Source organism: Drosophila miranda, chromosome 2 (genome assembly GCF_003369915.1).
Source record: "Drosophila miranda strain MSH22 chromosome 2, D.miranda_PacBio2.1, whole genome shotgun sequence".
In the NCBI taxonomy this organism is placed as follows: Eukaryota; Metazoa; Arthropoda; class Insecta; order Diptera; family Drosophilidae; genus Drosophila; species Drosophila miranda.
This window is the reverse complement of record NC_046675.1, coordinates 32,319,354-32,341,652: the sequence shown is the minus strand read 5'-3', so window position 1 is coordinate 32,341,652 and position 22,299 is coordinate 32,319,354. Positions and strand designations below refer to the sequence as shown.

The following is a 22,299-nucleotide window of genomic DNA, read 5'->3' as shown; positions in this document are numbered from 1 at the left end:
TATAATTATTATAGCGAGAATCAAGAAAACAATTTCATTTTTTCTCGCCCTGTCTCTATCTAACACACACGTAGCATAGCCGGCTTTGCTTAGAGTAAAACATTAGCGCCTAGATCTCAGAGACTGTAAAAGCTAGAGCAACCGAATTTGGTATCCACACTCCTAATATATCGGACCGAGACGAGTTTGTTTCAAAATTTCGCCACACCCCCTTCCGCCCCCGCAAAGGATGAAAATCTGGGGATATTCACAAATCTCAGAGACTTTTAAGGCTAGAGTAACCAAATTTGGTATCCGCACTCCTGTTAGATCTCACTATAAAACGTATATCTCAAAATTTCGCCCCACCCCCTTCCGCCCCCACAAAGGACGAAAATCTGTTGCATCCACAATATTGAGGATACGAGAAAACTAAAAACGCAGAATCATAGATAATGATCATATATATCAGATTGCTGAATCTGGATCAGATCAGATCATTTTTATAGCCAAAAGGAACAAATCAATTTGCACTGGCTACGCAGCCCCCGACGTCACGCTCAGACTGATTTTCTGTCTCTCTCGCACGCACTCTTTGTCGTGTCGTTTGATATTAGCGGCGTCTGCCGGAGGAGAGCAATACTGACTTAGTATCGGGTATAACTGTAGAGTTGCGGTGTCCGCAGCAACTCACAACGTTCCCCCTCGTTTTTTTTTTTTTTACCATGTTTACCAGGAAGTACATGCAATTCATACGAAATATTCAGAAATCATCTACGAGCCTGATGCTGGCCAGGCTGTTTGTTTTCCAAGTCGTTTCACAAATTGTTTTGCCCCGGAAAAGCTGCCTCTTTATGGCCACCACTTTTTGTTGTTGACTCGTTTTGGCAGCCATTCAATTGGAAACAAACAAAACAAACAACTCGAAAAATGTTATTGTTTTAATGGGTATCATTGTTGGAAAAGTTTCGTAAAAGTTTTATAAGTTTTCTTTTAGTTTTGCCGAAGAAGATGGTAGGTTGTATCCCCATTTTGATATCCTTTATTGAAGCACAGGCCACGAAAAATTTAATTTAATTTTACAATGATTTATTCGTCGTGTGGCAATATTAATATTCGTCGTTTTCTTTCGTGTATTATATATGGATTATGTAGCAGGAATTTTTTGGTCTAGTAGCCCATGTGTATGTAATTGACAATTATTGTTTCGTGTGTCTTTTTTTTTTAATTTTGTTTTTGTTTTTTATGGTGGATCCCTGGCTTTGGTTCTGGATCATCACCCTCGTTACTGTTGTCTTCAAATCGATCAGTTGTAGCCTTGGAAATGCATCGAAGGGTAGTTCTCGTTCTCGTTCTCCTCATCCTCCTCATCTTCTTCGTCCCAATCCTCCTCGGGCGCATTGTAATCCATAGGTAGGATAAGAAATTGGGTTACATCAATCTCCATTGACTCCTGAGGCCACAACTGATTATCAATCAGCAATGGGTCCGGCTCTTCTTGGTCTGCAACCACCACTGGATTCTCTTCATCCGGGACAGCAACCTCTTCCGTCTGGACGGCAACAACTTTTGCCACCTCTTTTTTTTTCAGTCTTTTAGCCATATTTTTAGTAAAAAAAAAATTAAATTCAAGAAACAAATTTATATTTTCAGAGAGACTTCAACCAGACTGATTTTTGGAGAGACGAAACCAAACCAAATCAAACGAATCTTATACCAGGCCTACTTTTTCTGAAAGGAAAAGGGCTTTTCTTCGTTTATGCTTAGATTTTAGTGTCAAAATTGAAGAGAGAAAATATGATTATTCCCTAAAATGCAAAGCATTTCTTTTTCCTAGCGATAGAGCTCGGTTCCACGGTATTCCGCAATTGAAGGCACAATTGTGCATGTCCGATCGTGTCGGCTAACTCCGACTCCCGCTGCCGCAGCTGCATTTCATTTGTATGAGCTTTGCCTCTCACACACACGCACAGACGCACTCTTCCAATTCCATGCATTCCATTGCAATCTCTCTCTCAGCTATGCGCTCGGCTCTCGCCGAGGTCATCCAAGCTCTCTCTCTCTCTCTCTCTCTACGGGACCCTTGGGTGGAAGCAAAAGCGATGTAGCCAACGGGACCCTTACTTTTGCTGCGTAGATTTGTTTTTGCTTTTGTATTTATTACATTTATTTATTGCTTTACATTTTCTGGTTATGAATGATGGCTCTACAAAGGGTAGCCCTTCTTTCCTCTCCTTTTTTCTCAAACGTCGCAATGCGACGTCTGTGTGGGAAAGAGAGTAAGAGAGAACCATAAAATATCAATTGATTGCTTTATAATTGAAGGCAATAAAAAGTCTGTAACAACAAAACAAATGCCAATGGGAATTGGCAAGTGCGAAGGATGGAGTAGGGGGGTGGGGGGTGAAGAGTTCTGAGAGCGACTCTATAATGACATCAGCTTCTCATTCATTACGTTCGTAGAGTAGTTTGCTCTCCACTGAAACGCAAACCAATTGAAAATTTAAAAATCAAACCAAATATTCGTGTTTTGTTGTTGCTGCTGGCTTTTTCAATTTGCAATAAATTTGCGTTGGAAACTTAACTAAATTCAGAAAATAATCAACGGAACAGAACAGTAGAGCAGACAATTGATAGATGGAATAAAAACCCAAAAAATATGAATTGCAAATTTTCTATTCCAAGGTTATTTTTTTTGTTTTCTTGCAATACATAAATATTAAAAATAATTGGAGTTTTTATTTGGAAATATTCCATTTCAAAGGGGGCCAGAAGTGAGAAAAGTCAAACATGAAGTAGGCCTAAATATTACTGTTGTTGGTTTATATGTGTATCAGATATCTCTCTCGATCAGTCTGGTTCTAGAACTCGAACGGAACTACAAAATTTTTCTCCACTAAAACTCGAAAATATTTACACCTTTTCTCCTTAAATGGCTAAACCCGTAGAGGAAACTAAAGCCAAAAACGACCAGGATCCAGAAGGATCGGTGGAAGAGGGAGTGAACGAATCGTATTTGGAGACATTACAACAAATCATCGCAAATCTGCTGGTAATACGTAGCATGGCTGTCAATTTGCAGACAGCTCTCAAAGAAAAAATACAACAAAAAAATAACGACAATGAGGGTGAACCACAGACATAAACAAAAACACTAATGTTTATACGAAAACTTACACAAAAAAGAAAAACTCCATAACCCATATATAATACACGAAAGAAACGACGAATAAAACAATTGAAACTAGATGAAAAAATATTCTTTATCAAAAATCTCTTGAATTTCATCATAGCCCACTTTTCAAAGGGTATTTGATATGCCTTTCGTTTTGTCAGTCAACTGTTTTTGTGATTCCTGTCATGATATTAAGTTGTTTCGAATATTTTCGGAAGGGGGAAGGGACTTATATTTTCTGTTGTTCCTTCCCCTGTCCGCGAGGGGGGTATGTTGGGGGAGGGGCCCATGTACTGTTGCTCAATGGAGTGTGAAAAAGTTGGCGAATCATTGTTTTTTTTTTGGTGATTTATTGACAGGCGGCAGGCGGTCGGGCGGACTGTTGAAAGCCGGTTATTGGTTTGGAGTTCTTTCCAATTAAGTTTTGTTGGAGAATTGTACAGAAAATATCATACAATGTTGGAAGAAATATATTATTCGAATTTATTTTGCAATTTCCATAACTTCTGATTGAAACGCCCCCGCTTTATTTATGGGAAATCAACCCTTTCCCTTTTCAAATATATTTCCGATCTATCTCAATGTAATCTCTTTTGTGTGTTCGTATTTCTGTATGGTTTATGGCTTTTATGGTTATTATGGCACGAAAGCGTGACCCGCATCGAATGAAATGAAAACAGAGAATTATGTGTAAACAAAAAATGCGAGAAACAAGGGGAATGGGAGAATCGCGGGCTGTAGTGTGGACCCTCTACATTTTGTTTATTATTGGTAGCCCCTACGGATCCCTCCCCTCCCCTTCCCTCATTTTATTGTGGGTCAACAGACGACGATGTCTACCCGTCCCCCCTTCGCTCTCCAACAACTATCGCATGTAGCGCCATTGAGCAAATATTTATTTGTTTTCCCTGTACGCCTGTACGCGCCTTGTACTATATTGTGGAGATGTTTTAATATGAAGCCAAACCGATGGATGGTTTGTTTGTGTGTCGAGTGGTGGCATGGCAGCATTGAAGGAAGCCTCAAAAGAGGTGAAGGAACTCTCATTATGGCCACAAAATTGATAAGAGCACACACACGCAATAGTGGAACGAGGCGACGTACCCCTTTATCAGTGGTAGTCTCCCCCCTCCCAATCGCCAATGAGATTTAAATAACAAAATGGTGGGAGAGAGAGCGTTACAAATGGTACAACTATTTATAAGGTAGGGCCCACATTCCGCTCTCCTAAAACCACTGTTCCATAAGCCTTAAATACATTCCATTCCACTGCATTCCTTGCAGACTCTTCGCTTATGGGAAATTTGTACTGCAACCTTTGGAACGTGGGTATTGGAGGGCTATCTGTAATGGATCTGCAATTTCTCAATTTCAATTAATATTTCATCAATCGATGTACACGCCCACCACACATTCCGCCCCTAGATTGATGGCGGTGGCTGGGGGCGCCACCCGCTGCTGACAGGCGAATAATAAATTCAATTCATAATTCAATCCATGCATCAATGTTGCAAGCACAAGCCGGTTCTCTGATACTTATCATTGGATCATCAATGGCAATGTTGCGTGCCACAAAAGAATCAACAAGCAGAGGAGGAGCTGCACAAAAAGAGAAAGGGCACAACAGACAGCGAGAGGGGGAGAGGGGGAGAGGGGTAGAGAGGGAGGTTGGTATATGGCCATATGTCGGAAATTGTAAACGATCGATCGGTGGCAGGCAGTCAATGATTTGTAAAGCCTCAAGGGAGAGGTTAAGAAAAGACAGAGAGAGAGAGAGAAAAGTGGTAGAAAGAGGCAGAGAGCCAGAGAAAGAGTGTGATGAAAGTAGATCCAAAGAAAGACCCAACAAAAGAGAGTGTCTTAATGGTCAAGAGTGATTTTCGCACAACATTTTCACTCATCTTTCCATCCATCGGCAGTATTTTCCTTTTTGTCTTTTGGCTTTTCAATTTTTCTTTCGCCTTTTATGCGATAAATAAACTTTCTAATTATCGTTGAGTATTGTCTCTTGCCCTCTTCTCCCATTCCCAAGGAGAAGGAGGAGAAGACTTGAAAACTTGAAACAATATTAATTTACAGACCGAACGAACAACATGTTTATTTTTTAGTTAAACAACAAAATACTCAAAGTATCTTTGGGTTACAGCTGTATCTACAGTGGGAGGAGTTTTTCGCAATTGTCAGGGACACTGCTCTGTCTCTCTCTCACAACCAGGGTGGCTTAGCAGTAAAGGTTCTGAGATATACAGAAGGGAAAGAAATGGAACGGGGAACATGGCATAGAAATGGAATCAAAGATTGGATATACATTTTCTTTGAAATTTCTGAATAAATATCTATTTTGAATCTTAATATCGAATCTTTTTAAAGGATTCCAATGGAATCTGTGGCAGAAATAAACCTCCAAGTAAAGCCTTTTCTAAGGAACGAATAAACATCTATAAAAAAGTAATCTCTGGACACTACACATATCTGATAAGTACTCTTTGGGGACATATCTCTGGCGCAAACACCTCTCAAGACCTCTCTCTCTCTCTTTCCCCAACAGCTGCGTGAAAATTGAAAAGTGAAAAGACCCAAAGGCAAATAAACCATAAATCCTTCCAGCCTTTTATCCCGAATAAACAAACAGGAGGAAAGGGGGAAAACCCTGCCACAAAAAAAAGCAAACAATAATGCAATTAAGTGACACAGAAATTATGAAAGTAAATGAATGGCAAAAGATACCCAGAAACCCATGAAATACTGCCGCCACAAACTAGGAGAATATGTATCTTCCAATTGTATCTGTAATTCGTTATTTCCAGAATATATGTATCTCCATCACATGTCTCTCCCTGTCTCTATTTGTCCCATAAGTTTCACTGTCGAATCGCTTCGACATAAATTAATGAACACATGACATGAATGCTGCCAATTCTCACGCCTCCCTCAGCCATCCTTAACCGATGCTTAAGCTCTTGCAATTATGGTCTGCAGGAGGCGGGGGAGTAGGTGGTGGCCAAGGGCACACACTACCCATAATCTTAATAAAAATAACATGAAACGAAGCTGTTTTCAAGTGAGGGAAAACAGGAGATGGACCCACAAGTACGAGCAGGAGCTGGAGTAGGAGGTGGACCCTCTGTCAGCAGAAGATAGAGCGGTAGACACAGACATTGCCCCTCATCGCTTGAGGCAGGATCAAGTGCTTGCAACAGCAGCGAAGCAATTGAGGCAGCCAACATTCAGGCGGCTAAGTGGAGCTTTAACAAGTCCTCAGAGAGAAACAGAGACAGAGAGAGAGAGAGAAAAATGTGTGTTGCCTTAATGCCAAAGAAAACCATTTTAAATTACAGTAAAAGTTTCCGCCAGGCGATTGACTTTTTGCGGGCTATAAGAAAAATTTCCAAAGAAATCTTAGGAGAGAAATTTCCATTGAAATTCGAATGAAATGGTGAAAAGGGAAGCGGTTTAAGGTGAAAAGAAAATGGAGAAAGGAAGTCATAAAGAAATATTCTTAAGTAATAGGAAAAGTTCTCAGAAAAGTGGATAATATTATGTAGAAATCTTGATATCTTTTATTAATATTTTATCGATAATTAACAATATTTTAATTGTTTATAAAATTATACTGAAATTTTTGTACTCTAATTTTTGTATTTAAACTTTTAAATTTTTTTATTTTAAATTTTTAATATTACATTTTTTTTTAAATTAAATTTTTTTTTTTAAGTATGAAGTTATTTTTTAAGTTTATAATTAATATTTTTTAATTATAAGTTTAAATGTAAGTTTAGGGTGTTTTATTTTAATTTTAAATTAATTTTTTTTTTAATATTGATTTTAAGGAGACTTTTATGCTATAAGAAGGCCTTTTCTGCCTGGATTTCAATGAATAATTTTTGATGCCAAAAAAAGCTTTTATTGATCTTGTATATTTTATCGATTGTTTTCCCCTTTGAAATGGTTCTTCATTCAAAGGTCTCACTGTGTTATTTAATAAGAGAACACATTCCAGGGGGGACGGGCGGCAATGATATTTAATGAAGCGTTTAAGAACTTTTAAGAACAGCGTCAACGAAGCAGGGAAATAATTTGAAAAGCCAAAGCTAAATGGCATTTAAAATTAAGGGGATTCCCCACATTCCACAGATGTTCAAGAATGAAACCAAAAGGCAAAGAAAATGTACAGAAAAATCTAAGGTACTATCACAATACACATTCCTCTCCTAGTAAGAGCCCACATTCCTTTATTTAGCCTTTATTCCAGTCCATTTCATTCCTTACTTCCAGACCGTTCGCTTATGGGAAATTTGTGCTTAAAAGAAAGGTTTTTGCAATTGGAAAAGTGGAATTTTGTGGAAGAGGAAAATTAACAGAATTTACTACTAAAGAAATATTTTCCATCTCTTTTTTTGCCCCTTTCTTCGAAATGATAGAAAAGTGCACTTTAAATCTAGAAAAAAAAAACTCTCCTCCAATCTCCAGCCTCTATAAAACACCATTTTTCGATGTCTTTTAAGAGTGAAACTCGCGCGTTAAGAACCAGTTTAAATCGTTATCATCATTGGGGGAATATCGAGGGAATTTTTCAACCAGCAACCAACGCGTGGACGAGGATGATGACGTTGTTGGAGTCGTCGTTGTCGCTGTCTTCATTCCTGTTTTTGCTTGAGTTGCAATTAATGCATGAATGAATGAATTTCGCGATAAGTAAATTCAATTATCCGTAACATTAATGAATGCGTAAAATTTAAACAGCAACCGATGGCAGCAGCGACGAGGCGATGGCGGACGACAGACGGCAGCCACCGAAAAACCGGTGGAGGCTAAGTGATTTTGTAATCAATTTTTGTCGAAAACGAGTACGCCGCCGCTGCCGACAGACCCAAAGAGACACCAAGAGACACCAAGAGACGGAGAGTGATAGAGAGAAAGACAGACCCCCAGAGACGGTAAGCGAGAGGGAGAGAGACGGCCAGGGAGACACTCTGAAAAATGGGGCCCGAAAGATATGTTCAAAATCCAGAGAGATCCAGGGGATCGACAGTTAAAATACCCTACTGAAATTAATTGGATGGTAATGATTTATTTTATTTTATTATTATATTTTTATTTATTTATTTTATGAAATTTTAATTTCGTAAATTTAAATTTATGAAGTGAAAAAAATTGGAAAAATGTTGGTTAAAGAAATTCGTTAATTTTTTCCATAAGTACAATATTCACAAAAAATACTGATGCTCTACCTCTTCTAGAAACCGAGATCTAGGGGTTCTTAAGAGATTTCTTCCTAGGGGTTCCGATTGTGATGAATTTGGGAATTTATCATTGTAGGAAGTTTGGCTTTCATGTCTTTAAAATTGTAAAAACCACAATGTTTTTTTTTTCCAAATTTTTAGAGATCCGAAATCAAAGTTTTCCCGCCCTTATCGAATATTCTATGGATTTAGTTATTCTTTTTACCTGTTACATACCTCTCCCCTCACCCATTACACCCGTTTTCACTCCACAAATACCTCTTAGAAAAATGTTTAATAAGGCATAAAGTGGTTAAGGTTGAGGAGTGGAGTGGACTGGAGTGTGGATTCGTGTGGGCCGCCGTTTTGGCTAAAGATATGACTAAATAATTTTATAAATATTTATAGATAAAAGCCAGCCGCAGCAAGGGGTATGTTGTGCAAGTGGCCAACAAATGGGAGCCACAGGTGGGGGCAGATCTATGGGAAAAACTGGGTTCGAATGAGTGAAGAGTTCTCTGCCTTAAATACAGGAAAATTTAGCTGACTTTGACCTGTAATTTGTATAACATTTCTTACTTCTTGAAGGCCCTGAAAGAATCTATTGAGAAGGCCCCTTTCCCTACAAAATTCATGGGAATACAGACCCTATTCCGTTGGGGAAATTTCTCTTATTTCTTTTTCTAAAATGCCACCCAGAAGGCAGACAGATAATTAATCATTTCCAATGTAATTTCTGGCCATAATTAACACCCATAAACGTTCCTATCTGCTATTCATCCGGCTATAACCGACGGAAGCGGCCAAAACGGCGGCCAAAACTCTACAGAGAAAATATGAAAACAACAGAAAATGAATGAAAACTTCCGCTATTGGGGAGTGCAGTGTAAACCAGACAGAAACGAAGCCAAAGATTGTGTGTTGTTGTGGGGGCGAGTGTGGAGGTGTTGCAGGGGGTGCCCCCTCTTTAAAGGCAAGTTTTTTTTCTCTGATAAAGCCTTTGGCTAAGCAAAAAACCCCTCAAAGTCGTCGCTCGGAAAGTGTCGGACATGCTGGGTGTTTGGTTTTCTTTAACGTCTGTGTCTGCCTGCGGTATTTCGTGTTCGGGAAACAGGTTTTCCCCATGATTTTCCTCCGTTCACTACTCCGCTCTGGCATTCCTCTACACAGTTTGTTTTTTTTTTTTTTTTTTTTTTTTGTTGTGGCAACCATTGAAAATGCATTTTATTCTAATTTATGCGGGCCAAAAGGTTGTTCGAATCGATGCATTTAATTTTGTTGTTTCTGGCCCGCAAATCGCGTCTAAATATGGGGCTTGAATTGAGCCATAAACAGGCCATAGAAGGGGGTTTAAATAGGGTCTAAAAGGCGCATAAAGAGGGTCTATAGATGGGGGTGTTAAATGGGTTTTTTTTTTTTGGAAATAAATTACAAGATTAGCGCCAGAAGATAGGAAAATGAGGGCTATAAAATGTGTAAAAATATAATGAAAAAAACAAATAAAAAAGTGAAAATGAAAAGCCAATCACAGTCAAAAGTCACTTTTATTTAGGGCTAAATAATGCTACAAAATTTCTACCTTAAAAGAAACTAATAAAATATGTATTTTCCCAAACTATTTCTGGGAACTCCTGCCCACCCTCCACAGAAAAAAAAACAACCAATTGAATAAAACATTTGGCACTCCAGCAATTTCCTCAACAACCCATTTCCAATCTTCAATTCCTGTCGCCCCCAAAAAAGCTGTTAAAATCAAATAAAATATGTACAAGCAAAAAACTTTAGTAAAAATTAACAAAAAATAAAAGTAACACAGAAACTGCGAGTATATTTCTATAGAATAGTCCCCAGTTCAAGTGGCGTTTCTGTTCAATTGAAATGCGTGTCACATGCAATTGAAATGTCGTCTAGAAGTCACGTTTTCGCCTCCTTCTTTGAGGGCCATAGAAAAATCGAATAGGTAATCGAACGGAGCTCCAAAATGCTTCAGAAAAATCACAGTATGGGGGAGGGGAGCATGTTTGTTGGCTTCTAAATTTCCCATATGGCCCGTAAAATGTGGAGACAATTAAAATGTTGGCCTAAAAATGTAAAAGAAAAACCTTCCAGTTTCCATTACAAAAGTTAAAATTCACTGGAGCGTGGGGGAATGTGTTTTTTTTTTTTTTGGGGGTAGAATGGAATTTACTTTGGGTTTTGGGAGCCATAAAACCAGAAAACAAAAGCCACTGAAGCAGAAGGGCGCTGAAAGAATTCTCTGGTATTTTTTTTTTATAGGAAATAAAAGCTAAAAATACACAAAAATATAAAAATTTGGTTTTAAATAATTTTATGAGTAAATAACAATTTTTAAATATTTTTTTATATATAAAAAATTTGCTTTAAATAATTTTATGAGTACATACAAATTTTTAAAATATTTTTTTATATAAAAAAATAACCTTATGAGTAAATACAAATTTTTAAAATATTTGTGTATTTATTTAATTGAATTTTAATTTAATAATTCATTGCTTCAAAAGTATTTGTAATTTATTATTACTTTTGTTTTTTTATTTACTGTTTTAAAAAATAAATAAGGAATGTGTATTCATCTGCGAATAGAAACGGAATGGAATGCATGGACTGCCATGTACTGCTAATGGATTGTGTCCACAATTTAGCCACAAAATACAAATAGATAAATCAATCTACAACAAAAAATTCCTCTAAAATACTCTCATTTTCAAAGTAATTTCCATGGGCGTGTGTTTTTTTTTTTTTGCATACTCCCCCATGCGATGCGATGCAACATTGTATACCAGTTCCTGCCACCAGTTCTGTGCTCCAGTTTCCAGTCAGCGATTCGACACATGTGGCAAAATGCCCCAAACAGTTGCAACTAGCAAATGCATCGCATTTTGTCGCATTCCAAAGCCCCAGCTGTCGACGGTCGACTGTCGGGTTTAAAGCCACAGAAAATCAAAGACCAAGCGAGAGACAGAGACAGAGTCATAGATATGCCTAATGGCATCCGAAATTTGAAATTGGAATCGAAATCGGATACAAAATAAAACCCACACACATCACACCACAGACTGGGGAGGGGGAGGGGTTTCGTATTCGTATTCTATCGCACAAATTGATGGCGGAAAGGGGTTCCGTGGTTCCGCGTCTAAATCGAGTCTCAATTACACAAAACACACACAAAAAATAACACAAATTAGAATGATTTTAAGAGACTGGAGACTGTGAGGATATCCCTTAAAGGGAGTTTTTTGGAAATTAATAAAAGGAAAATTATCTTTTCCTTTATGTTAGGTGCTCGAATATTAATAGAAATATTTTTTAAACCTTGGGGGAACTGTAAATCATGATTATTTGTATTATCTTCATCAATCAGAACTCTAGATAATAGTAACTTTTACCATAATAACAATTTCCATAGAAATATCTTTAAGAAAATGGGTTCTATTACATCTACTACTTTTTAGAGGGTGTAAAAGTAGCCTTAGCAGAAATGAAATTCCGATAATATTTTTCTGGTAGCCTAAAAAGCTTTCACCTCAAAATTCGTTGCTTAAACTCTTATAGATCATGAGATTTGAGTGTTTTTAAGGAAGGAATACTTGATATTTGTTTTATTTTTAGGGATCAAAAACAGAATATTGAGCATTCCTTTCCTTTGAATGGAATCTGAACAGAATAGAATGGGAATATCCAGCTACATACAGGGTATAGAGACGCTTATTTTCCCCCCACTTTAAAGTGGTTTCGATTCTCATTAGAAGAGCGTGCGGGTTACGCCACGCCCCATGCCCCACACTCCGGACTCTGGCTTTAGCTTTGGCTTTGCATTTTGCCCCGCCGATCATTAACCATGCTTAACCAAATGAAACGCCAAAGCGATATACAGATACTCGGATCCGCGCACTCATAAAAGTATCTGTATCTGTGGTTCTGGGTTCTCGATTCTCCGATTCTGAATGGGGTGTGCGCCGCTCGGGGGCACTGGGTGTGTGCTGCCCAGCCTCTGTGTATCATCTGTATCTGAGAGAGCAACATGTGGTCTGTCTTGAAAGAAAGTATTTTCTGAGACACAAAATGGTGTCATGAGGGGAGTAGAAGTATTCTGAAAGTGTTACTGGGGTTAATTTTGGGGGCACTTCTGAAGGAAAAAGATCATCCATGGAAAAGATCATCAATTAAAGATCATAATTGAAGTTTTTTTGTGAAACAAGAACATCAGAAAGAGAACTTTGGGAATAAAGAACAACAGAAGAAGTGAAACATTTATCCTCTATTTGATATAGAAAATTCCTCTATATACCGATATATCATATCATAAATAATTTTTTTAATCATCAAACATCATAAAATTTACTTTAAAAAGATCTATAATTTCTTACCAATTAAAATTCCAGGTTCCATATTTGCTTAATACTTTAAAAATCGCCGTATTCCTAAAAAATCGTTTCAGCTTTCGTTTCGTTTTATAGATTAAAAGATCACACACAAAAATCACAAAATTAAATGCTTCTTAAGGTTCGGGTCGGTTCGGTATCGTTGTATCCACAATGGAAAACAGACACACATTCGCTTTTTTATATCTCGGAGGGATTCGTGGAATGTGTCGTAATGGGACCGTCGTATCGAAGGGCCACTGATACAGCTACTCCATTTCGTTGCTTTAACACCTTTTACACTTTTTATTCTCGCGATTCTCGCGTTGACTTTCTGACGTAGTATTTTCGCTATAATTAAAATTCGCTTTAAAACGAAGGTGCGCCAAAGAAACTCTACAATAAAGATGATTAAAAAGTGACACCTGTAGCAGTTGTACTCTTTAAAAAAAAGGTATAATTGATTTATAGAGTAATTTGCGTCGCAGAGATGGCAGTGTTTTTGTCTGCATAGCAGAGATCGGTCTGGAAAGATCTAAATCGGTCTCCAACTCCTCCGGTATCCCTCTCCCCATCTCTCTCTTTTTCTTCCCCCCTTTTGGTTTGCTTTTCTTTTTCCTTTTGTGTTATTTTTCCCACGAAGAAAAAACTTTTGCGCACGCGCAAACACAAAATAAACAAAATCCAAGGCAAATAGGGGAACGAAACGAGCAGAAGGAGCGAAGAAGAGAGGAAGAGCAAAGCGCGAGGCAAAACACAAACAAACCAAAACAGAAAAAAAAGAAACAACAAACTACCGCTAAACGAGCCAGAAACATCAACATATTTTTCGTATTTCGAATTTTTTAATCAGTTTTCTTGTTTGTTTTTGCATGTATTCTCTTTTTTTCACTTTATCAGTTTCGTTTTAGCTAGCTATCCCGTTCCCATTGGCCTCCTCCACCTCCCGCACTCACTACTTATCGAAGATTCACACAGGTGGCTCTCTCTCTCGCTCTCTCACTCTATCACTCTCTCAATTACAAAACAAACACCGGTTCGACTTTCAGCGGCGGGAACGTTGGCAACAAATGAACCGATCGGATGCATTGAAAAGCGAAAACCAGAAATGAAACGAATGGAATGGTTGAACACAAAAAGAAGTCAAGCTTTGCGGGGTCGAAGCTTTGGATACCCTTGTAGATCGATCGTACTTATATGAGAGATGGAGAGCATTGGAACTATGGTATCAGTTTGCATAGAAAACAGACAAACGACCAAGCAAGATGAGCAAGAATATATTTCTTAGGATCGGAAATTCCTTTATGTTCAGTTAAGCAATACTGAACATATTGTTGGTGAAAACCATCATGCCGTTGGCAAAGCGGCAACAATTTTGTTTCTGCTTTGACGCTGTTGCGCTCTCTCTGCCGCCTCTCTTTCTGTTACTGTTTTTCCAGCGTTGTGTTCTTATTTCTGCTATCTCTATCGCTCGTACTGTGTCTCTGCCCCTATCTCTGTCGCGCTTTCTGTTACTGGTTTTGGTGTCTCTGCCGGGTCTTACACAAGGTATATTAAAATGAAGGCAGTGCCGTTTTGTGGGTGGCCTATTTTTTGCCATCCTCTCACACACACGCACATATGGGTAGACACGTTCAAAGGCACTTTGGTAGAGGCCACACTCTCACACTACCCCACCTTTGTTTTAATATACTTTGATCTTGCTGTTCTTGTGGCTCTATATCTCTGCCGCTGCTGTCGCGGGCAATTTGTGAGTCAAAGAATCAGGCAGCGGCCCTTGCATTGGTATTGGTAAATGCGTGAGAAAAAGAGTTAAATAAAACTCGAATTAAAGCCGAACAATCACTTGAAATTATTATAATTTTTTAGTCAACAACACTATGCATACTTTTTGTTTGCATTTCAATCAAAATGATTATTAAATTTTGCATTCAAACAACTTGTTGCTCATACATACACACACACACGCGCGTACACCTTGAACTTGCTGCTGGCTGTCGTCAGCTTCGCTGTATTTTTTTGGCTGTAGTTCGATTTTGTATTACTTTTTCACCTCTTTTTCATTCTATTTTGCACTGTTTTACCTTCACGCTTTTAATTATGATTAAATTTTATTATTTTGTTAATAGCACACACTCTTTATAGCCAATAGCTATCTTTTGGCACTTCTTATTGGAATTGCTTGTTGTCTTTCGTTCGTTCGATCGGAGCTAAGAAAAAACTTGTTGTTGCGCGCGCGCGCGAGCGGCTTATTTTAAACACTTGACTTGTTTTCCTGCTACTATTGTTTTTGTTTCAATTTTGGTTCCTTACCAGCACTATACTTAGCCCACTTAAGCCCCCTCTATTTAAATACTTCAACTACTTGAGGTAAATGACGGAAAATATTAGCGATTGTTAATTCTTCTTGTAGATCCATGTCATATATCCTCTGAACTTTAAAAAAACCACGATGTCTTTCACCTGAACTGCGCTTAAATGATTAAATTTTCATTATATTCGGTGGAAAATTGAAATACCCCCTTGGCTTATAATAGGTTAATCGTTCTCGTTGCTCGCGCGCGCCAGCGCAGTAGTGAGTAGGCATCCGATTGTAACCTTGCTTGGCGTAAAATAGCTTTTATTTAGTGGAATTTCTTATAACATTTTCAAAATGCTTAGGTAAGCTTATTTATCTTCGATTTTAGCCAATATTGGTGTATATTTTTTTCGAATCTAGCTTGAGTCTTACCGATTAAGAGAGAGCGCGCTTCAACTGTTTCATTTCCATTTGTAGCAGAAAGAGAGCGCGAGAGAGAGAGGAGTTTGTAAGAGAGTGAAATCGAATGGGAATTGATTGAAGAGATCAAACGATCGCTCTGATTGGAATTGTGGCCTTCATGTTAATTAAAGTGAGAATTTATGGGCTTAATTAATTAATATCAATAAACGATGGGCTTTAAAGGGTCAAGATATGGGTGTGGGATGTAAATAATCAGGTTTATACTTTTGCGCACTTGGGATACCCTGTAAATAAGGTATTTATGGAATTTTACTTATAATTTTTTTTAATGATTTTCGACACCCCTCAAAAAATATACCACCTCCGCTACTGTTTTTGTAGATCTACACCCCGATTCGCAAAAAATTTCGTTCCGCAATGGCATTTTATCAAAGTTCTCATATCTTGAACAGAATTCGTGTGTAGAAAATCCCATAACAAACACTAGATAAGAGGTTAGACGTCCCCGAGAGACGGTAATACCCTGTAGTCAGAGACTTCTTACCCATGGTTTTCACTCGGAACTCTTCGTAGTCCATCAGAGGAGGTGTTATGGCTCCTTGGACGGTGTTCTGGTAATCCTCTTCGCTGTAAACCGAATCATAATCGCTGGCATTGTGCATTTTTTCAGGAACTTATAGATCAATTTTTCTTTGGGAATTATGGTTCACTTCTTGTATGACCCAAAGGTCACTTTCTAGAGGAGTTATGGAACACTTTTTGGGGAATTCTTATTCACTTTTTCAGTTGGATTTTCGGCAATTTATTAGAGGAACTTTAGCACTGTAGCAAACTTTTAGGCACCAGTGAAATATACGATATCAGCAGGTGAATATGTTCCAAAATTGCATTATCACAAGTCGGATAAGGAGATTACAATAGATGAGAAGCCCTCAAGGGCACTCCCAAGCAGTCTGCCCATCGAAATTGATGATATTTATGGGTATTACTATACGTAACCGAATCGTAGGAAGTCACAGGCACTTAAGGGAATATAGAAAGTTGATTCCATCCAAAAAAATTTCACTATCTTTATGAGGTTTCTTCTAATATGTTAAGTCGAAACCACTTAAGGGATTGCCCGTACCCCAAAAACCGAATAGCAGACGAGACCTTCCACACCGACTTCCGACTAAAACACGACTAAGGTCTCTCAATAGCACCCAGAGAGGCAGAGTTTTTTCTGGCTAATCAAGAGTAAATAATGGCTATCGGCAACAACAAATCTACATTCTACGTTCTCTGATTAGAATATAAAGACATTCATTCCATGTCGTATTTGCAGTGAGAGGAGCGGCGCGTGCTATCTGTAGCTCCCTCTCTCCAGCGAAAGTAATCGCTGAAAAGAGATGGAGAGAGACTTATATTGTATGTATATGTATCTTATCGCTCAGGTAGAACACAAGTCAAGATATGCGACCGTCGCCTAGTATTTCCCCAAAAAAAATTCCTTCAATTAATTAATGCACTTCAGTCATATAATAAAAACACAAATATTACGACTGTGGGTTGAGAAAATAGAGCGTTGAGGGTCTAAGGTCTTTATCTATATCTGACTCTAGATGACTTCCTCAATATGATACGTATCCGTATAGGAAATGCCAGAGACCTGGCAAAGATTGAACCATAATTTCTCCATAAAGTTACCAATGGAATATAATTTTCATTTCTAAAATACCAGAAGGGACTGTAGGTCTCTCTTCGAAGTTAAGTGAATTTACCAGAGCATTTTTCCCATTCCTTTCCCCAAATAAAAACACAATTTCATATTTCGTTTTCGTTCTTTTGTTTTTTTGTTTTTAAAACAGCACACCAAAGAAATAGCTTCATTGGAATGTTAAAAATGTTTATTTAAGTTAGTTTTTTCATCTGTTTTGTTGGTTTCTTGAATGTTTTGTTTGTTTGTTGTTGAATTGTAATCCATATTTTCTATAACACATAGATTTCTTGTATAGTATGTAGTTCTTCTTGTAGTGTATTTTCAAACATTAAATGTATGTATATTTTCGTATATAATTATGAATATAATATACCTTTTTTTGTTTGATTTTTGAAGAGCAATTTTGTCTCTTGTTTGCTTTTTTTGGAGTACGAGTAGTATCTTGTTCTTTGCTATCTGTCTATTTTCAGCACTCTACGTTTTTTTTTAGTGTGTGTTTCCTCTTTAAGATATGTATGTATATATTTCTATATTTTTCAACTATTTTCTGGTGTATCTGTTACTGTTTTTTGTTTTGGTGGTAACTTTGATAGTTTTTCAGGCAACTTAAAGTCAAGGGAAATCATTTTAAAAGTAAAAAGAAATCTTAAATTATAAATAAAAAAAAGCTGTTACATTTTATGTTTTGTGTTTTTGTATTATAAACTATATTTCTGCTACATTTTTGTAGAATTGTTTCAGGATTTTAAGAGTTCAATGGGTCAGTTTTGGTTTAAAACCCTGAAACAAGTTACAAATGTTTTATAAAGAACAAAAACTAATACAAAAATCATTAGAAATTATAGATCTAATCTAATCAAAATTGTTGATTAAGAAATCTCTGTTGGTGTGTTTTTTACTCATAAATATATTCGTATTTCGCTTAATTTTATTTGATTTTTAAGTTTTTCTTCATCTTTTTTCCACCTCATATTTGATATGTTTTTGTTGTTTGTGTTTTTTACTTGATATGTTTGCATATATTTTGTATTACCATATAATTTTCTTGATCTGATCAGATCTGCTGATATGTTTTGCGATATAGTTTTTCCGTGGCTTACAATTTGTATTGTATATATTTTTTTTAAATTGTTCAAAGATATTCACAAAGAAAAAACATTTATTTTTTGTAGATTTTCATCTTTGCTTTTTTATAGTTTATTTTTAGTTTCAATTAAGTTGAAAATAAACCAAAGAAAAAACACAAAATTATCACTTTTGGTTTTTTTCGGTTTTTCTTGTGGTTTTCTTCGGTTTCCTTCAGCTTTTCCTTCGGTTTTCCATTCTTAAATCATTTGCATCGATTATGGAATTTCGTAGTTTGTCTTCTCTTTATTTACATGGGGCCTTTAACACTCGTATATACCATATATATCATGTATATATATTTCAATGGATCAGTTTTAATCGGTTCTTTCTTCTGGTAATAGTTACTCTTGATTTGCTTAAGTGTTTTATTTGATTAAGTATTTTTTATAAATATTATTTAATAGACAACTATATTTGATAAAAAGTTTTCTCGAATAAATAACTTTAGTGGTTCTGATCTATCAGCTAATTCAAGGTACTTATAACTCCATTAAAATGTTCCTTCCATTTCCATTTCAACGTTGGGTTTCGTTTTCTAATCCTCACTTTACTCAAATTTTCTGTTTTCCTTTGTTTTAGTTTTCTTTTCAACAATTCCGTGCTCCATTTTTGAAATAATTTTAAGGAACAATAGATTTTTCTTAGAACTAGAAAGAAAAGTGTTTTGTGTTAGTGTGTTTTTTTGGGAACCAATTTCTGTACGTTTTTCTTCAAGTTAGTTTCCAAATGTTTTTGGGTCAGTTTTTGGTTGAACAGAAATTGGCTCTCAAAATATTGTTCGAATCTCATTTTGGTTACAAATTGTCGGGGTTTTTTCTGTAATGTTTTTTTTTTCTAAGAAATATATTTGTTAAGAATTTGAGTAAAGTTTGAGTTTTTTATGGAATATATATTCGTAAGTTTTCGTTTATTATATTTTTTAGACACACATAAATATATTTTATCTCGTGAATTATGCAACTCAAAACGGTTTCCGTAATGTGTTTTTCCTTTTTCCCCTCTATTTTTTGCACAGTAGCTCGACATTTGGATATACTATATGGGATATATATCTACCTAGATATCGTAATATATTCGTATTTCTCATACTATTTTGTTGGGGGGGTTAGTAGATTAGCTGCAGGGCTTTTTCTTCTACATTTTTAAACGCTAAAAACTAAAGAAATTTGTCAAGTTTTAATATTAGTTTTTTAATAGATTTTGGAAAAAAGAGTGAATAAAAGTTCATAGAAGATTCTGTAGTGGAAGGTTCTTTACTGAAGGTCTTTTGCATTGAGGTTTCCTTTTTGCTCATTTAGGGACTTTAGTTTCGTGAATACCATAAGTGATCATCGGTTTACTTTACGGATCTAAGAAGCCTTGAAACACTATTACATAAACATCAATAAAAATCAATATATTCTATATATATAGTATATATGTTTCAGAAAGGTATTTTTTGTTTTCTTTGTATTTTTTTTGTAGATTTTTTTCATAGTTTTTACTTTAAGTTTTTCCTTTTTTTGCCAAACGATCCTGCTTCCATATTTTATTCTCTTTTGGTATTTAGTTCTCATGAAGGATTTTTGTTGTTTTGTTTTTCTTTTACTGAAATTTGCGCACTGATTTTCTCAAAAATAAATGTATAGATCGTCAATGGAAATTGCAACAAATATTCAGAGAGAGAAAGTTGAGGAGAAAGTGTAGGAAAAAGCGCTGAAATTTTAAGAGAAAGCAGCCGAATTTGTTCTTCTATTTTTAACATCTTTAAATTTCTTTTTTTATAATTTTTTTTTTGGTGGCTTTTTTGCAATTTTTTTTTAGTTTTTGGTTTTCTTGATTTTTGGTTTTTTTGTTATTTTTATATAAAATGTGTTTAGGAAAATTAAACAAATTAAAGCAAACGAAAGGAAAATCGAGATTTAAGAGAGAAGAGAGTAATCAGAAAGCATAAAAAGAGTTTGAGAAAATATCTAATGGCATGGGAATGAATAGAAACGTGTGTTTTGGTGAGTGGTTGTTGGGTGTTTTGGTGAGTGCATTCGCATTTAATAATTGTAATTATCATAGGGCGTACCCAAATACGAATAGAAATTAGGGCTGATGGGCTGTGCATGGGCATAATAAAATCCAGAAGCCGGATCTGGCGCTACTCAGTCAAGGAAGCCGGTATTCACCAGCTTCTCCAAGAAGAATTTCACATCCCCCAGTTCCGAGTCCTTGATGCCCAGCGATTTCAGCATACCCAGATCCCCGTTCTCCACAGCCATGAATACGGAGCGCAAGTGTTCCAAATCGGATCTGCAAAGAAAATGGCATTTATTTTCATTATTTTCTTTACTGATTAATTGCACAACTTAAATGAAGTTTTTCTCTCTGGCAAATGTCTTAAGCCAAAGAAAAGTAAAGGTGGGTGCCTCGCAGAGGGGCATTTAGTTGGGGTTTATCCTTGAGGGACAATACCAAGATGTTACAGTGGTTTGAGGTCGAAGGAAGGGGTCTTTAAATAGGAGGAATTCTTGGCTTGAACGACGGAAACATCATTCCAAACATTTCATCATCAAAATGGCATAAGCAAAACCCCGTCGAAGCTCACTTGTGCAGCAGAGACTCATTCCCTAGGCCGAGGAGAGCTGCTGCATGACGCGTTATGCCTTTAAAGCACCATTTCAAAGTTTATGTATACCCTAAACTGTTTTTAATACTTTATACTTTACTTTACTATTCTTTACTTAATCAAAAAAGATTCATTTATAGCCTTCTATTGACTATTTCAAAACTTGTGTTATTTTCAAGTCAAACTTTTTACCCCATGTTCCCCTGCTCTCGTACCAATGTCCGTACAACTGTACCACCCCCTGCCTAATGGTATAACTTATAAAGTAAGCCAAAGCTACTCTGCCCCACCCCCACACACATACAGACCACATGTACACACACACACACCCTCAAAACATGGAGACAAGTTTAAGCTTTGCTGCGGCGAGCTTCAAATTATACGCTTTGCTTAATTAATCCCTGCAGGTATCGTGCAACCATTCCTGCTGTTGCTTCTAGCTGTTGTTTGTTGGCTCTGTGGCACCACCATATCCACCCTATAGCCTCACACCCTTTTCTCGTTATCTATGGTACTCCCCAAAGTATTTTTTATACCCTTACAGAGAGAGGATATGAGTTGTAATAGAGATGTTGATCTATTTTCTGGGATAACTTCTTTATTTTTGAACGTAAACTAATGAAACTTTAAAGATTGACGTAGAATATGTTCTTTTATATATATCTAAAATTTCCCAAAAATCTGACAATCTTTTCGTTACTATTAATAGCTAAAAGAGTGTGCACTTTTCGATCTAGGGATCCTTTTTCTTATGTTTCTTGTTGCTTGTTTTGCTGGATGAACTTCGTTATCATCAACATAATTAACAAGTAAGTCGAAAGGAGAGACAGAGAAGGAGTCAAAGTAAGAGAGAGATAGCCACAGGGAGTAAGAGACAGAAAGGGAACGAGCAAGGCAGATGCACATTAATAAAATTCGTGTGCGTGTCTTGTGGTTCGAGTTTTCGAGTTTGGCGTTTCGGATTCGGGTTTGGTTTTGTATTCTCGGGTTCATTCATCCACTGCCCTCTTTCTCTTTCTTTGCATTGCTATCTTTTTCCCTCTTGGAGAATGACATTATGACACTTGGACGATTAATTGCGTTGATGAAATTGTATAAAAATACCAAAGGAAAGGGCAAAAGACGGCGTGAGGGCCAGACAGCCAACACCTACGTGAGGTCCTTCTACGTCTCTTCCTCTTACTATATCTTACTTTGTTTTTCAGCTATTTTTGTAAGGTTTTGTTGCACAATACGTTTTTTCCCGCCGTTTTTTTGAGAGAAAGGCAAACCATTGCGTTAACTCATTTTACAGAAGACAGATATAATGAAGTTTTTACAAGTTTTTATCGCTTTCTTTTATCTGTCCAAATTTTGTGAATGGTAAAATTATTTATTCGAGTGGAGGGAATGCCAA

General features: G+C 36.7%; 2 protein-coding genes across 17 annotated transcripts in view; both read right to left on the bottom strand.

Annotated features, from left to right (window-relative positions):
• LOC108154978 (dystrophin) overlaps positions 1-16,641 on the bottom strand; it is a 179,820-nt gene extending 163,179 nt beyond the window's left edge. For 5 of the 16 annotated variants that reach the window (XM_017285505.2, XM_017285506.2, XM_017285507.2 and 2 more), the window contains exon 1: positions 16,025-16,630. In XM_017285505.2, the coding sequence (XP_017140994.1) occupies positions 16,025-16,142 (118 nt within the window). In that variant the 5' untranslated portion in view covers positions 16,143-16,630. Of the gene's footprint in view, positions 1-12,764; positions 13,155-14,842; positions 15,013-16,024 lie in introns of those variants that run through there. The other 11 variants (XM_017285501.2, XM_017285500.2, XM_017285502.2 and 8 more) reach the window with 7 other exon arrangements.
• A 722-nt stretch (positions 16,642-17,363) lies between these two features.
• LOC108154983 (IDLSRF-like peptide) overlaps positions 17,364-22,299 on the bottom strand; it is a 50,856-nt gene continuing 45,920 nt past the window's right edge. Inside the window, exon 5 of the mRNA XM_017285522.2 lies at positions 17,364-20,587. Coding sequence (XP_017141011.1) covers positions 20,440-20,587 — 148 coding nt within the window. The 3' untranslated portion in view covers positions 17,364-20,439. The remainder of the gene's footprint in view (positions 20,588-22,299) is intronic.